Source organism: Hemiscyllium ocellatum, chromosome 6 (genome assembly GCF_020745735.1).
Source record: "Hemiscyllium ocellatum isolate sHemOce1 chromosome 6, sHemOce1.pat.X.cur, whole genome shotgun sequence".
NCBI classification, from domain to species: Eukaryota; Metazoa; Chordata; class Chondrichthyes; order Orectolobiformes; family Hemiscylliidae; genus Hemiscyllium; species Hemiscyllium ocellatum.
In genome coordinates, this window is record NC_083406.1 from 71,819,531 (window position 1) to 71,838,131 (window position 18,601).

At 41.2% G+C, this 18,601-nt stretch overlaps 1 protein-coding gene across 1 annotated transcript in view; it reads left to right on the forward strand.

Moving 5' to 3' along the window:
* LOC132816742 (PC3-like endoprotease variant B) overlaps positions 1-18,601 on the forward strand; it is an 876,366-nt gene that overhangs the window by 794,108 nt on the left and 63,657 nt on the right. The window contains exons 15-16 of the mRNA XM_060826651.1: positions 8,887-8,980; positions 15,674-15,859. Of these exons, the coding sequence (XP_060682634.1) occupies positions 8,887-8,980; positions 15,674-15,859 (280 nt within the window). The remainder of the gene's footprint in view (positions 1-8,886; positions 8,981-15,673; positions 15,860-18,601) is intronic.

Consider the following 18,601-nt stretch of genomic DNA (forward strand, 5'->3'; position numbering starts at 1 on the left):
AAAAATGCCACTCTCCCTCCTCTTTTGCCTCCCTTTGTATCCTTTTGTAGAATTTGTATCCTGGAACATTAAGCTGCCAGTCCTGCCCATCCCTGAGCCATGTTTCTGTAATTGCCATGATATCCCAGTCCCATGTTCCTAACCATGCCCTGCGTTCATCTGCCCTCCCTGTTAGACCCCTTGCATTGAAATAAATGCAGTTTAATTTATTAGTTTTTTGTCCCTGCCTGCCCTGACTGTTTAACTCACTTCTATTCTCAACTGTACCTGTCTCGGATTGATCTCTTTCCTCATTATCTCTCTGGGTCCCACCCCCACACCTTACTAGATTAAATCCTCCTGAGCAGCTCTAGCAAATCTCCCTGACAGTATATTAGTCCCCTTCCAATTTAGGTGCAATCCATCCTTCTTGTACAGGTCACCTCTACACCAAAAGAGATTCCAATGATCCAAAAATGTGAATCCTTCTCCCATACACCAGCTCCTCAGCCATGTATTCATTTGCTCTTTCTCTACTTTTTGTCATTTACATAAATGATTTGGATGCGAGCAGAAGAGGTACAGTTAGTAAGTTTGCAGATGACACCAAAATTGGAGGTATAGTGGACAGCGAAGAGGGTTACCTCAGATTACAACAGGCTCTTGACCAGATGGGCCAATGGACTGAGAAGTGGCAGATGGAGTTTAATTCAGATAAATGCGAGGTGTTGCATTTTGGGAAAGCAAATCTTAGCAGGACTTATATCCTTAATGGTAAGGTCCTAAGGAGTGTTGCTGAACAAAGAGAACTTGGAGTGCAGGTTCATAGGTCCTTGAAAGTGGAGTCGCAGGTAAATAGGATAGTGAAGAAGGCGTTTGGTATGCTTTCCTTTATTGGTCAGAGTAATGAGTACAGGAGTTGGGAGTTCATGTTGTGGCTTGGTTAGGCCACTGTTGGAATATTGCATGCAATTCTGGTCTCCTTCCTATTGGAAAGATGTTGTGAAACTTGAAAGGGTTCAGATAAGATTTACAAGGATGTTGCCAGGGTTGGAGGATTTGAACTATAAGGAGAGACTGAACAGGCTGGGCTGTTTTCCCTGGAGCGTCAGAGGCTGAGGGGTGACCTTATAGAGGTTTACAAAATTATGAGGTGCATGAATAGAGTAAATAGGCAAAGTCTTCTCCCTGGTGTCGGGAGTCCAGAACTAGAGGTCATAGGTTTAGGGTGAGAGGGGAAAGATATAAAAGAGACCTACGTGACAACATTTTCACACAGAGGGTGGTATGTGTATGGAATGAGCTGCCAGAGGATGTGGTGGAGGCTGGTACAATGGCAACATTTAAGAGACATTTGGATGGGTATATGAATAGGATAGGTTTGGAGGGATATGAGCCAGGTGCTGGCAGGTGGAACTAGATTGGATTGGTATATCTGGTCGGCATGGACGGGTTGGACCGAAGGGTCTGTTACCATGCTGTACATCTCTGTGACTCTATGACAGAGGACTTCAGATATCTGGAATATTGGAATTGGAGTTGGGAATATAGAGCCATCATTGGCTAAATGGGTTACACCTCAGCAGTGTCAGGAGCAATGTCCAGCTTGCTACAGCTATTAGCAAAAATTTTAAAAAGCCTAGCAGGGTGATGAGAATTAATAGATAGCATTAAAAATGAAAAAGATGAACAAAGGATGGGAAGTAACAATGGTATGACCGTGAGAAGTTCAAAGACATAAGCTGTTATCAGACTTGTGCTTATATCAGGTTTACAGTATAAGTATGAGAGTGTAGGGAACATAATAAATTTTAAAAAAACAACAAACACAAATAGCCCGAAGGGAAAATGGTGGCCTTGGTGGAAAACTCATTTATAAAAGGGTAGCATTGGATGCTACATATTATGCGATACAAGGTTTTCAGGAAAAAAGGGAAGGAAACAAGTGACAATGGATGGCAGTATTGATTAAGAAGAATATTGCAATATCATCCAGAAGGAGGGTGTCCTGGATGGGTCAGGGATTCCAATTGGTGGGAGATAAATCGAAAGAGTAATGTAACACTACTGGCTATATATGTAACATATGTAATATGTGGCTGCTGACTCATGGGAAGACGTGGAAGTACAGATCTGCAGCAACGTTACAAAATGGTGCAAAAATTAGAATAGCATATGCAAGGTACTTTCATCATCCTGATATAAACAGGGATAGTAATCATGTAAAGGCGAGAGAGTTGAGCAAGAGTTTCAGAAGTGTGTTCAGAAGTTTTCTTAACTGAGTATGACGCTGGCTTAATGAGGAAGGAGGGAATGGGGTGTCTAGCTCTCAGGAAGGTAGATCAAATGGTCCATACAGGTAAATCTAATATATTTATCAGAAGTAACAAAGATAATATGTCCTTCAGATCAATGAATTCCAATTTTAGTCGAAAAATAAAGCTGTCTTATGGTATAGAAAGCTCTATGGTTGCCAAGGTAACCTAGGTCAGGTATACAATTAAAAATCAGGAGAACAATTGTGTCAGTCCTGGCTTTGCAAGCAGTACCACTGTGAAAGTAAAGCTGCACGTAACTCAGTCAATAGCACTCTCATCTCTAAACTTCTACTGAATTAATCCCTACACCAGGACTTGAGTGCATCAAAATCAAGGCTAACACTCCAGTGCAGTACTGCAGAAGAACTGTGCTGTTAGAGGTGGCACCTTTCAGATGTGATATTAAACAGATGTCTCATCTGTCTGTTCAGGTGAAAATAAAATGTCCTGTGCACTAAATCAAGAAAGATCAGGAAAACTATCCATAGTGTCCTGACCAATATGCATTCTCAATCAACACCAGAATGTAAGTTATCTGAACATTATCTCACTGTTAACGACAACACAACTGAAATAGAAATAGTAAAAACTTGCATTAGACCTCAAGACTGACTATTTTTACATTGGCAAAAGGGAGGAGTGTACATGCTGGAGATTAGAGTCGAGTGTGGGGTGCTGGAAAAGCACAGCAGGTCAGGCAGCATTCGAGGAGCAGGAAAAATCGCGTTTTGGGCAAAAGCCCTTCATCAGATTTCCTGATTAAGAGCTTTTGCGCTAAACATTGATTTTCCTGCTCCTTGGATGCTGCCTAACTTGCTGTGTTTTTCCAGCACCCCATTCTCTACTTTTACATTTGGTTGACTTATCTCCACCCAGGCATTATAACTGATATCTCTATTTCTAGGGTTAGAGAGGCAAAATTGACCAGGGCTTCCCTTTAATGATCTCTATCCAAGCACCACATGGCAGGATCAGAAACAAAAACCGAAATTGCTGGAGAAACTCAGCAGGTCTGGCAACATCAGTGGAGAGAAAGTAGAGTTAACATTTTGAGTCCAACATGATTCTTCTTTAGAACTGAAACCTTTTTGTGAACACTTTCCAGGGAATGTGCGTCACAGATATCTGTTTCTTTATTATGATCGTGTTTTAAAACTTCCTAACTGGGAGCCTGCTGCTTCCTATTTAGGACGCACATCATTGTATTATTTAAGTTGCATACTTTTTCTATTTCATGAATGAAAGGGTTCTGCTTTACTTGTTCTTTGACACCTCCTGCATCTACCAAACTATGTACCTTCCCTTCATGCCAAATGCATACAACTATGCAGGGCACCACTGTGTACCTCCATGACATCAGATTCCATGATTGTGGGCCTTACCCCAAGCAAACGTGTGTGCACAATATCTTGGAAGCCACATGTTGTCTCACCTCAGCTCATTAGTCACTAACCTGCTCCCTGGATGAACCCTTCCCAATAAGTGATTAACAAGTGCACTGTGGGGGATTTTTCTGCCTTCAGCTGCCCTAATAATTGAAAATGACTTTGTTCCACATGAAAAACAAATTTGCAGGTGGTTGAAGAATCCAATGCATGAGCTACAGTCTCTGTCACAGGAAGGGCAGAGGATTCGGAAGGTGGGATGCCCAGATTGTCACGTGCTCCTTTGTCAGTTGAAGTTTGACTTCAGCTTGCCATTAGGGATGATACTCAGGGTGTACAGATCCTTCCCAGATGCTTTCTGTCTTCTTTGGTTGTTCTTAGTCCATGATTTCCCAGGTGGTAATAGGGATGTGATCCTTTTTCAAAGAGGTTTTGAGGGTGTCCTTGAAGCATCTCCTTTGCCCTCCTGGGACTTATGAAAACTGTATCTTCTTTATTCTTCTGCATTTGTGATTGTGGACTGAAATGGGAAAAGGACAGTTTTTAAAAAACGAGGATTGTGAAAAGGATGGCTGCACTTTGTAAAACAAATTACAAGCACTTATTGTATGTACTGTTTACCCTGTTGTTTGTTTAACCACTGGGACAACTTTACTTGCAGGTAAACTAACACCTGACATTATGTCCAAAGTGAGATTCAGCTGGAAGCAAGCAGTTAATTAGCCTCGGAAGTGGTGACCAGTTGGCAGTGGCCTGCTCGTTTACAGCTGTGCAATGTCTGCCTATTTTAGTTTGTTTAGATTAGTTAACTTACAGTGTGGAAACAGGACCTTCGGCCCAACCAGTCCACACCGACCCGCCGAAGCGTAACACACCCAGACCCATTCTCCTACATTTACCCCTTCACCTAACACTACGGGCAATTTAGCATGGCCAATTCACCTAACCTGCACATTTTTGGATTGTGGGAGGAAACCGGAGCGCCAGGAGGAAACCCATGCAGACACGGGGAGAATGTGCAAACTCCACACAGAGAGTCGCCTGAGGCAGGAATTGAACCTGGGTCTCTGGCGCTGTGAAGCAGCAGTGCTAACCACTGTGCCACCGTGCTGCCTATTTTTATGTAGGCTTCCCAGGTTTGGAAAGTGGTCCATATTATTCAAAATTTCATCATAGATTTTGATAACGGGAGTATCAGTGCAATATAGTAGGGGCAGTTTCGTAAAGGATCTTTGTATTAAGAATATTTAATGCAAGGCCAATAGTCTCATATGTCTTGGTTGAAAGTGTTGATGATGGCTTGGAGCTCAAGTATGGTCAGATACATGCATCGTCTGCATCTTCTAGTCCAATGACAGAGGATGATACAACCTTGAATCTGGCCTGTGTACAGAAGAGATCATGCTACCCACCAACATCTCAATACAATGCCAGCCTGGCACGAGGTAGAAGAGAGCATTCAGCAGCTAAAGAAGCAACAAGCCATCATAAGCAGATGATCAAGAACTGGTAGAATGTTGGCAGAATGTGCGGGATGTTGAGTGTATATTTCATATGGTACTGAGGCTTGCAAGTGACTGTTCCTTTGCATTGGCACAATTGGACTGAATGGTGCTCTATAAGTTGTAGTTAGCGGTGAGCAGATGGAGCCACTTCCCCTTGTAGAGCATAAGAGATTGTTCATCCTTCACCTGCACTGTATCGAGGTTCTATTTGGGACCACACAGGTGCTGACCAGCACTGGTACCACAGAGCAGGCTGCCTTGGTCAGACAGGAGAGTCTCTTGCTACCACTCCTGTGGAAGAGGACCACTCACCTTTCCTGGACTGCATAGAGAAGAACCTCCGATGCAGCAATGCTACACCATGGAGCTGGTTACTGTTTGAACTTTGATACCTCACAGACCTTCAAATCTAGATGATCCTAGTGGGTGTAAAAACCTTCTTCCCCCTCATACTTGACATTCACAAGTCTCCAAGTGCAAAACCAGACATGCCTGTGTAATAAACTGAGAGTCACTTCATTGCATGAGAAAACCTGACCTACCCTCCCCCCCCACCCCCAAGTGAAAGTGACTTCCACTTCCAGACCTGTGTCTGGAAGGTTTCACCTTAGCATTCTGAATTTGGAATCACAATGAACAAACTGAACATTTAATCATTTTTCCCTCATACATCCTAAGTAATCCTATTGCCTTAATATGCCTTGTACTTCAACGTTTTATGCAATTACTCAACTCTTGGTCTAGGAGATAAAACGTTGTGTGTTCCCTATCTTTATGTAAGCTGTGCTGCTATCATTCCTCAGCAAATTATCGGAAAGCTGAGTCTAAATACCTCCCTTTGTAACTGGAACCTGGACTTCCTGACTGGGAGACCTCAATCAGTCCAGATTGGGAACAGCATCTACAACACCATCACACTGAGCGCAGGGGTCCCCCAGGGCTGTGTGCTCAGTCCACTGCTGTTCACCTGCTGACACACAACCTTGCAGCGTTGCTCAGGTTGAATTAGATCATCAAGTTCGCGATGATATGACTGCAGTGGGTCTCATCAGCATGAGCCATAAGTCAGCATACAGAGAGGAGGTGCAGCGGCTAATGAACGGGTGCAGAGCTAATTACCTGTCTCTCAATGTGGACAAGGTGAAAGAAATGGTTGTTGACTTCAGGAGGTCATGGAGTGACCACTCTCCGCTGGACATCAGTGGCTCCTTCATGGAGATCATGAAGAGTACCAAATTTCTTGACGGACACCTGGTGGAGAATCTCACCTGGACCCTCAACACCAGCAGCGTCTCTACTTTCTACGGAGGCTGAGGAAAGCCCCCCCCCCAACTCCCTACACCTACCCCAATCCTCACCACATTCTATAGAGGGCTCGTTGAGAGTACCTGAGCTGCTGCATCACTGCCTGGATCGGGAATTACACCATCTTGGATTGCAAGATCCTATAACAGATACGGAGAACAGCTGAGAAGATCATTGTGGTGTCTCTTCCCTCCATTACAGACATTTGCTCCACACACTGCAGCTGAAAGGCTAACAGCATTGAGGAAGCTCTTGTGGAAGAGCACCACACAAACTCTTCACCCTCCTGCCATCTGGCAGAAGATACCGGAACATTCAATCTCTCATGGCCAGACGGTGCAACAGCTTCTTTCCTGAGGCCATCAGGCCCCTTAACACAGTTTGATCAGACGCTTTTCCATCTGAAATTCTTTGCACAACTTCAAATTGCTGCTAGAAAAATGTTTAGTATTTATCATTCTTCTATTATGTTATAACTTGTGTGTTTTGCACTTCTTATGCACTTTATGCAGTGTACAATTTTGTAGTTTGTGCTGTCCATGTAGCACCCTCAGTCTTGGAGGAACGCTGTCTCATTTTTACTGTATCAGTTGTATTTGGCAGAAATGACAAATAAAAAGCTACTCTACTAGCTGAGCATTAACAATTGTCTTAACAATAAACTCACCTTTGTGCAAAAACCCTCATTGTCACCTCAGAAACAATCGCCATCAGGATGTTGCTCTTGGAATTGTATACATGGACTCAGCTCCTTTGGTGACATATGCTGTAAACAAGCAAACTAGCTCTCCTTCAATCATTCCTATTTAATGATGACTTTTCATTTTCATTGTGCAAGAAGAGAGGTAAATAATGGAGAAAATTTCAGAGCTCCATGTTATAAAAGAATCTAGTTGTCCTGGCACAAGTCACAAAAGGTTAGTTTGTCGGTACAGCAAGTGATTAGGAAGGCAGATGGAATAATGTTTATTGCAAGGGATACGGAATATGAAAATAGAGAGGTTTTGTTTCACTTGTTCAGAACACTGCTAAACCATATCATGAGTATTATGTACACTTCTGGTCTCCTTGCCAGAGGTATAATTAGAATTTTAATATTAGGATAAATTATAAGGATTTAGTTACATTAAATGCAATTCAGAGAAGGTACATTTGATTGATTCCTGAGATGACCAAAGATATCCAGATTAGGTGGATTGGCCATGCTAAATTGCCATAGCCTCTCAGGAGGTATAGGTTAGATGGATTAGCCAGGGAAAATGCAGGATTACAGGGATAACGTAGGGGTCTGGGTGGGATGCTGTTTGGAGGGGCGGTGCAGACTCGATGGGCTGAATGGCCTGCTTCCACTTGTGGGGATTCTATTATGAGGTTTATTTTTGAAGAAAGGTTGGACATATTGGTTTTAGATCTACTGGAATCTAGAAGATTGAGAGATGATTGTATTCTAGGTGTGAGATATTAAGGGAAATTCATTGGGTAGATGCTGAGGGATTACATCCTTTTTTGAGACAGATAAACAGGGAGCACAGAGTGAAAATAAAAGTTCATCCATTGAACATATTAATTTTCAATCTGCAGATCATTGATCTGTGGAATTCTCTTCCACATAGAGCAGCAGGGGCAGGGTTATTGAATATGTTTATGGTTTCTTTAGATTCATAATTAACAAGGGAATCAAAGGATAGGGGAGGACACAGGAAATTGGACTTGATGCTACATTCAGATTAGCCAAGATCTTAACAAATGACAGAGCAGAGCTCGAAGAGATGAATGACGTACTCCAGTCCTAATTTATATGTTCCTACCAACGTTTCATGTAATTTAACTTTTGTACTTAATGTACAGCATGATCCATCCAGCTCTAAGAGGCATCTTTAATCAATTTTGAAGTGGGCACATATAAAAGAAGGCAGTATGGAAATGTAAGGGGACAATAATCTGGAATTGAGACTTGATCATTCCTACAAGTGAGCATTATAGTTAATAGTGAATCAATACCAACCGACTGGCATTTTGAAATGTAAATGTGGTAGATGAAAGCATGATGCTATCATCAGCAAAAAATGATGTGACTAGAATTGGTAACACGAAGCTTCCAACGACTGGGGAATGCATGACTGCAAATGTAATACAGGCGCATCAGATCGCATCCCGAGCAGCAGGTAATTATTGCCTTGACCTGCAACTCACTTTCAAGCCTGTTTCCCAGAAGAGATAAAAAAAAGACAGAGTATTTGGAAGATTTAAGGAAAAGGCAGGGGCACCATCTGACAGTGCTAGATTGATACTCGCTAAATGACTGAAGAATGCCTTGATGCCTTCTTTAAACAGTGCTGTTTCTCTAAGATTGTTTTTTTTCTTCCTTTCCCTCTTTTCTGTTGAATCCTCCAGAGCTATTCCTGTAAAAGATTCTCTGACACTGAATCTAACAACGAATGCCTGCATGAATACAAGGAACGCAATTGACTCACTCGAGCATGTACAGGTGAGAGAGTCACCAACAAACAGTTTTAAGCAATCCAGCAATATCTTGCGGAGTTCCAGCTGACATAACTTGGTTTATGTCTGGTCAAAATGCTTTGTCTCAACATTAATAGATATATTTGCTGTAATACAATGGCAAAATTCAGCATTGTCAGTTAAATCTTTGTTGGTTGTGTTTTGCAGCAATTGGAAACTTGTACGATTTAGTATATTCAGGTTATAGTGACTCATAATGGAGTCTTTTATATTGTAATACAACTTAAACTTGAAAAATTTCCAAGAGGCAGCATGTATAAATAGCTATGTTGTCAAGTTTCTTTTCCGCTGGTGGGTAAGCCAGCTAGTCTGAAGCTATCAAATGTTTAGATTGAGCAATTAAAAATTGCCAGGACAGCAATCATATATAATTATCACCATGCACCTTATTTTTGATTGCAAATAAAGAAACTTAATAGAGTAATCTTAAATTTTGTTTCAATGCAATAGCTCATCAAATGTCACATATATTGTGTTAATCATGGGTTAAAAGTTGTCAATTCAAGCCCTATTCTGGGGATTTGAGCACCGAATATAAGTCGACAATTCAATATAGAATGCTGCTTTTTTGGAGGTACCAAACTTCAAATGAGATAATAAACCAAAGCAGTTTTTGCTTGATTCATTCATTAGTCTACACAGTGATCTGGATATGAGGTGTGGAACTAAATGTATTGTATTTTAATATGAGACTTTTTTTTCAAACATTTTATGGGATATTCTTTAGTTATAGTAATGTACTGCCTCATGGTCAAATCCCAATTAGATCTTACAGGATGTTGTTTGAACCACAAAGTGGTTAATTATGATCTCAGAAAATTTTAAACCTTTATATTGGCCCAGATCTTCCAGTCTCTGGATAGTCTGTGACCAGCTTCATGATGCTTTAGAAGTCCAAACGTGTTGATTCAGTAACAAATCTCTTCAAGATGTTTTAACTTCCAACAGTTTCCCTGTTTAGGAGAAATAGATCTGATTTATTTAACCAGTATGCAGCATCGTAGAATCCTTCCAGTGTGGAAACAGAGCATTCAGCCCATCAAGTCCACACCAACCTCTAAAGAGCATCCCACCCAGACCCAACCCCCTACCCGAGCCCTGTAACCTTGCTTTTCCTGTGGATAATCCTCCTAGCCTACGCATCCCTGGACACTACGGGGCATTTTAGCATGGCCAATCTTCCTAACCTGCACATCTTTGGACTGTGGGAGGAAAGTGGAGCACCCCTAGGAAACCCATGCAGGCATGAGAAGAATGGGCAAACTTTATACAGACATTTACCCGAGAGTGGAATTACCCTAGTGCCATGAGGCAGCAGTGCTAACCACTGTGCCACCGTGCTGCCCCTCTGCTCCTTTAGGATATCTTACAGAAACGTACAGAATACTGAATGGCCTGGACAGAGTGGATGTTGGGAAGATGTTTCCATTGGCAGGAAAGACTAAGACCTGAATGCACAACCTTGGAGTAAAGGGAAGACCTTTTAGCATGGAGATAAGGAGAAACTTCTTCAGCCCGAGAGTGATGAATCTATGGAATTCATTACCACAGAAGGCTATGGAGGCCAGGCCATTGAGTATACATAAGATGGAGATAGAAAGGTTGTCAAGGGGATCAATGATTGTGGGGAAAAAGTGGGAGAATGAGGTTGAGAAACGTATCAGCCATGATTGATTGGCAGAGCAGACTCAGTGGACTGAATGGCCTAATTTCTGCTCCTATGTCGTATTGTTGTATGTATAGATCAAAGCCTTGTACAACTCCTAGGTAACTATTCAACTGAGTCCCAGACTGCTACGAACCCAACCCTACCCAACCCAATGAGACCCTACTATCAAGGCATCATTCTCTGACCCTCCATACCTGACAACCCCTCCCAAATCAACCCAATTGCTGAGTTTTCACCCATCCATCTACCAACCTGTCCCACTGTCACCCTACCCATCTCAGCCACATTATCCAGCTGCCAACTGCCCTGAAACCCACTTACTACCTTACCACCTTGCCACCTTATCCCTCCATGCCTCCACCCCCCCCCCCCCCCCCCCCCCCCCCCCCCCACCTCACCTCACCCACACTCACACATTGAAATGCTATTTGAATGTTAGCCAAGGCATAGTGTTTAGGACCGGGGCGGTGATGCTGGTATTACATAAAATGATGGTTAGCCTACAGCTGGAATATTGTGTGCAGTTCCAGAATCCACATTCTCCAATGGATGTGATTGTACTAAAGAGCATTCAAAGCAGATTTACTGGGATGATCCCTAGGCTCTAGATTTGTGTTAATAAAATGGACTGAATAGAGTAGGACTGTTTTCCTTCCAGTCCACAGATTGAGGGGGGGGTCATGATTGAGATGTAAAAAATTATAGTGGGCATAGACAGGATAGATGGGAAGAAATGTTTCCCTTTGGTGGAGGAATCAAAAACCAAGACTCATAGATATAAAGTAAAGGGCAGGAAGTTTAGAGGGGATGGAAGGAAAAGTACTTTCAGCCAGAGATTGGTGAGAATCTGGAACTTACTGCCTCAAAGGGTGGTAGAGGCAGAAATCTTCATAACATTTAAAAAGTATGTAATGTGCACTTGCAATGCCAAGGCATGCACGGCTATGAGCTATGTACTAGAAAATGGGATTAGAATAGAATTATAGAATCCCTAAAGTGTTGTAGCAGGCCATTCAGCCTCTCAAGTTCACACCAAACACCCCACCCAGACTCACCACCTATCCTATCCCTGTAATCTTGCATTTCCAATGTCTCACCTACCTAGCCTGCACATCATTAAGACACTGGGGAGTTTAGCTTGGCCAATCCAGCTAACCTGCACATGTTTGGACTGGGAGAAAAGCCAGAGCACCCGACAGAAACCCACCGGAACATGAGGAGAATGTGCAAACTCAACACAGCCTGAGGCAGCAGTGCTGAGAGGCAGCAGTGCTAACCACTGAGCCACTGAGACCCCTCATTTAGGTGGTTATTTTTGATCAGCACAGATTCGAAGGGCTGAAGACCTTTTTGACATTGATGACACCACCTGTAGCAGAAAGGTTCAGCTTCAGTTTATCATCTTCATTTGCAATTTGTTACTCTGACAGTGTGATACTCCCACTGAAGTGTCAACCTGCTTCATAATCTCAGATCATGAAAAGGGATTTGAATCACAAAAACCTCCTTGGGGATGAGAGTGCTCCTACTAGGCTGGGTTTGCACTTCTGTTATTACTACCACAATTTAGTACAAGTTACGATACTGCAACCATCTCAGGTTTATAAAAACAGAGGCAACTTCAGCATTAAAAGTAATGAAGGTTGAACCACACATCAATGCTAATTGTCAGAAAAAGATCCCATAGTTTAGATTGTGGCAATTGATTTGCGGAATTAGAATTTATAAGTGTGTTTTGCAGTGTGCATAAACTGACCCAGTTATACACTTATCTTGGAATGGTTCTATTGCCTTAATGATATTTGTTGAGTGTGCAGAGTTATTGCATGTGAAATATTGATTTTGTTTTCACTGTTGTTGAAACTGTAGAGAGAATTCTAATGGTTTCTTAATTGATCCTATTAAGTCCACCTTCACCAGAGGCAAACCCATAACCATGGAGGCACCAGCAAAGTATTCTATCCAAAAAGTGCCCTCATTGAGTGGTGCCTTGGTCAAACAATTGGCTGGCACCTCCATGGTTACAAGATTGACTCTTTGATGAAGCTGAATTCAATGTTGCAATCATATGTGAGGTTTGTCAGTGTTCTCAGCAGTACACTTAACTTAATAGTCCCACTGGTGTTAAAATGTAGGATAATTATATGTTGTTTGATTCAGTACACTCATTTTGATGGTAATAGTGACAGGAGATTGAGACTGAGCACATGTTAAGGCAGTCCGCGTGAACCTATGCTGACACAAGTTTACTATCTCCAGTATAGTGCATTTGAAGTGCACTGTATCCTAAAGCTACAGTTTTGGTGTAAGAAGTGGTTGAAATGGTGAAAATTATAAGTGCTGGAGAATTAAATGCATTTCAGGTCAGCATAGGCAAATTGAGGATCAAAGCTGGTCTCTGCACTATTCTAACATGGAACTATTTTGCACCTGTGGTAGGGAATCATGTCTACTCATCTTGCTTAAGATAGATAGCATGTCTACATCCACTGATGGAAAAATATTCTCTGCCACTGGCACCTACTCAGAAAATTACATCTGTTTCCAGCACAAACATCCAAAAAAAAGCCCTTGCACCAGAATGGTACTGCTAATAATTGACACGTTTTGGAGTGAAAACTCATTTCTTTGGGCTGATGGAAACAGACAGTATTGGAATGGTTGCTGACTATGTACAATTCAATATTAGATGTAGTGTATAATAGATGGTCAATTCCATATCATTTTGTTCTGCTTCCTTGGATAATGTTTAATTCTTTGATGCAACATTGATGCACTATATCGTTGATTACCAAGAACCAGGTGCAACCCCGCAAACACATTTTCTGACCAGCAGAAGCATTATATATAGTTTTTTCCCATTGTTTTGTAGTTTAAGAGGTAAGAATTAAAAGGAATAAATACTGGTAGCTCCCCAATGTACTTTTATTTCTGCGTATAAAGATTGGTATTTCTTGATATCTGACTACTGACTTTCCAATGTCAACAGTTCCCATGAGATTTTCAAAGTTAGTTCTGTTCGCATCCCTCTAAAATTTTAGCAGTTTTTTTTCTCTAGCATGACAACCTGTAAAGAAAGAATGTTCAGATTGAATGGAGTTCAAGCCTACAAGTGCTGGACCTGTTCAAGAAGAACATTAGTATCCCCTCCCACTCTCCTCCTCCCCCAGCCCTCAGGACCTACATGAAGTCTTTGAAGCAAAGCAGTGACCCAAACTGGTCCCTCTGAGCTGCTCCTCATTAAGATGAGACCTGAGGACTAATTTCAGGAAATCCTCAGACTGACCTCTGACTCTCTGCAGTTACTGCACTGTTTCCCACCTGTAGTCAGGCATTTTCAGCTTCTACACAAGGATATTTTGAATAGTATTGCAGTACCATGATGCATGATGATTCTTAGGTCTTGTATTGGCTCCAGATAAGTATGATTTTGCTTCATCACTGAACCTCCACCCTGAATGCATGTCAGTTCAAGTGACTTGGCAAATCAAACTGAGACTTGATGATGCTTGTACTGCACAATTTGTGGCAAAACTTTACCCTGAGAATTATAATACAATAAAGGAATGATTAAATATAAGCCGGTCTCAGAATGTTCAAAGGGCACAGTCAACAACACGATTTTTTATATCAAGTTTTTTTTAATCAACGTTTTGGATTTGATTTTCACATATGAAAATAAAAATTCTACCTGATAGATTGAGTGGTAATGGTAATTCAACTCAGTAGCAATGAGGCATGATTGAGTAATACTTGTTATGAACTCAGGCAAGACCACCAATTATTATGATCTGAGTAGAAATAGCAATGTGTTTCTTTTGTTTTTCAGAATCCACAAACCTAGATATTCAGTAAACCAATCAATCCATTAGGTTCATGGGTTGAAATCAAAGTAATTTTTCTGAACAAAAATCAAATAAATAAATAAACATCATAAATACACTTTAAATTAAATGGTTAGTTCCATTATTGACATTAAAAGTATAATTGACACAGTTACTTAATTGCTAACACAAACTTGCCAGCTCAAATTTTCTTCCACACTCATTTGACTTAGTCCCTCAAAGCTCAAGTCAGATACTTATTAAAAAATTGAAAGATTAACCTGTTGGTCAGAATACAGATTTACAGATTTAAAGATTCTTTTAAGGGCAGAGATTTCTTGGACTTAGTTAGAATCATAGCATCCATACAGTGTGGAAGCCAGCCATTCGGCCCAACAAGTCCACACCAATCCTCTGAACAGCATCCCACCCAAACCCACACCCTATCCTTTCCCTGTAACCCTGCAATTCCCATGGTTATTCCACCTCACCTACACATCCTGAGACATTTTATGGCAATTTAGCGGGGCCAATCCACCTAATCTGCACACCGTTGGACTGTGGGACGCAACCAGAGCACCCGAGGAAACCCACGTAAATGCAGGGAGAATGTGCAAACTTCACATAGATAGTTGCCTGAGGGTGGACTCGAGTGCTTCCTGGCATTATGAGACAGCAGTACTAACGACTGAGCTACCATGCAGGCCTGGATAGGGGTTTCTTTATTTCTCTCTCTGTCCTTGCCCCCGCACCTTCTTGCTTTTAAAATGTCTCTTGAAGAGATCAACTTCTGAACTCCTTCCTTCCAAAGGCACATGGGCCATCACAAATTGATGAGACTTTTATCATTTGGACATTGCTGGCATGAACACTTCATACACCCAGCAAATCCTTTGGTCTTCAGTAGCTTCCAGTATTCAGTCACCATAGGGTCAATTTCTCCTTAGAGAGAAATGACTAGAGGTGAGCATCAACACACCTCAGGCAAAGCGTGCAGCTGAGAAGGACAATCATTCATGATAACTTCAGCCACTGTGGGAATTGGAGCAACATAGTTGACATCACTCTGCATCAGAAAACAACCTTCCAGCAACTGAGCTAACCAATTCCTAGTATTGAGTAAACTGTGTTGTCACATTTTGTAAATGCTTTGATTCTTTTTCAGGTCACTGTCACCCTGTCAAGCATCTGTCGTGGTAATCTTGAAATTTCTCTCACCTCTCCATTTGGTACCAAATCAAAGCTACTTGCAGTCCGTCCCTTTGATGAAAGCCAAGAAGGGCTGAAAAACTGGACATTCATGAGTGTCCATTTTTGGGGGGAGAATCCCAATGGAGCATGGATACTTAAAGTGAGTACATTTTTATTATTTTCCTTGCTTTGTTGATCTTCAAGATCCTCCTATGTGGTGAAAGCATTTTGCAATTCCCCATTCACCTTCCATATCTTGATAATGATATCTTGATTCATCAGTTAATATAAGAACTTGAATTTGTATAGCAGTCCATAATTTACAAGTCACAAGTCTGAAATAAGACAGAATATTCTGCATGTGCCTGGATGGGAGTAACTCCAACAACATTCAGGAAGAACATCATCATCCAGGATAAATTGCAGGGCCAACTGCCTGGGTTGCTGGGTCAAAATCTTGGAACTCCTGTCTTAATAACATTTTTGGTGTACCTATGCATGATGGACGACAGTGGTTCAAGAAGGCAGCTCATCACCATCTTATCAAGAATGGTTAATAATTGCTGGCCTAAAATGTCTACATCATGTGAACAAACAAGTAAAATTTAAAAAGCTTTTAAAAAATTTAAAATGTTTCTCTTTATTTTCTTTGCTTAAGGTCAATGTTTGTTGCACCTTGATGATTTGTTTAATACCCAACAGATACATTCTTGTGATCTTTGGCCTTTAATATTTCAAGCCTTTCATCATTTAATTAATATTTGGATCTGTCCACTTGTTTAAATGATTCACTCTCCTGCTGGAGGTACCAAATTGTACACCACTGGAACTACTATACCACTCCAGCACTGGAGCTCCCAGGCTGCAGAGCACTGCCACTGTTTAATCACCAAAGCTACCTCAACACTTCCAGCACGGCAGCTGTACTATTTAGCATTGCCCATAACAATGAAATAATATGAAACTAGAGACCTTTGGAATCACTTAATAGTAATATTTTTTAAAATATATCATTAAATCTGCAACAGAAGAGACGAGGTATTGGAGTGAGGCGTTATGTATGTTGATGGAATCTGCAGCTTATGAAATAGCTGAAGGTTGCAAGTAGACCAAGTTATTATTTCGCCACTTACAGTCAGCACATAGCAATTAAAGCAACTCTGATTTAATTGAAAAATTGCAGTATGTAATTCATTTATTTCCAGACACACAATGAAATAGCAGAAGTTTCCCAGGAATATATTATTGCATTGTGTCAAAAGTGATATTTTCCTTTCTCCCATTTCAAATAGAATGAAATTCTTTCCATTTTAAAGACACTTCATTAGCTGTACACTTAAAAATTCATTAACACAGCATACAATTAACTTCCTTTTAAAAACCACTCTTATTAAATGTTTAATTAACTTAAAATCTAAAAATACCATTCAACTACACAGAAGATATTTATGATTTAAAGATATTCAAAGTGTTGAAAGCATAGAGTCATAGAGATGTACAGCATGGAAACACACCAACACATCCATGCCGATCAGATCTCCTAAATTAATCTAGTCCCATTTACCAATATTTGGTCGATAGCCCTTTAAACTCTTCCTATTCATATACCCGTCCAGATGCCCTTCAAATGTTGGGGAGATAGTGCAAGGTGAAACTGCAAGATGAATTCTATCACATTATAGTCACTGCCTCCCAGAGGTTCCTTCAATTTAAGTTCCCTAATCAAGTCTGCACCATTACACATCACCAAATTCAGTGTTGCTTGTTGCATCATCAACTCTACCACAAGCTGCTCCAAAAAAACCATCTTGTGGACATTCCACAAATGCTTTGGATCCACTGCCAACCTCATTTTCTCAGTCCACCTACACATTGAAGTCCCCACGATTATTGGAATTGTGTCTTTCTTACTTGGCTTTTCTATCTTGTGATTTATTTTCAGCCCCGCATCCTAAGTACTGCTTGGAGGCCTGTATACAACTCCCATCTAGATCTCTTTTCCTTTTCGGTTCCTCAACCCCACCCACACAGATTCAGAAGAGCTCACCATTTCCCCAGTATAGGTGTCAATATCTTATGAGCTTCAATCTGTTTCTCCAACATCAATCTTTGAGCCACATTTTCACCTCTTTTATTTTGTTGAGCATTTGTCAATTTGCTCATTGGACAGGTAGCAATACAGAGACGATTACCTTTTTGGTTCTGTTTTTTTAACTCAGTCTCTAGCTACTTATATTCCCTCAACAGAGCCTACTTCCTCTTTCAACCCATATAGTTGGTATCTACATGGACCACAATAACTGGATTGTTCTTCTCCCACTTGAAGTTCCTGTGCAGCCCTGATGAGATATCTTGAACCAGTGCACCAGGCAGGTAACACAGTCTTCTGGACCGTCAATTCTGGCCACAGAAAACTGTGTTTATTCCCCTGACTATACTATCTCCAATTACAATTGCATTTCTCTTTACTTCCCCTCTCTTGAATGGTGACCTGTACCATGGTGCTACGTTCAGTTTGCTCATCCTTCCTATAGCTCCACACAGAGCAAGAATCTCAAACCCATTAGACAAGCTCAAGGACTGAGACTCCTTCAGCACTACTTCCTACATCTGTCTACCTGCCTCGGTTATAGTCACAACCTCCTGTCCTTGATCACTGACCAAATTCAACGTAATTAATCTAAGGGGTCTTACTGTCTCCTGATACACAGCACTGAGGTAGCTCTTCCCTTTCTGATGTGTCACTGTCTTTGAACCTCAGATTTCAGCTGATCAACTCTGAGTCAATGGAGCATTAAGATATTTGGTGGTTTCTGTCTGTGTTATAATGGAAGCTGAGTCATTGACCACCAGTGCATCAACATTTTTTAAATTTATTCATTTTTTGTAGAACTTGGGTGTC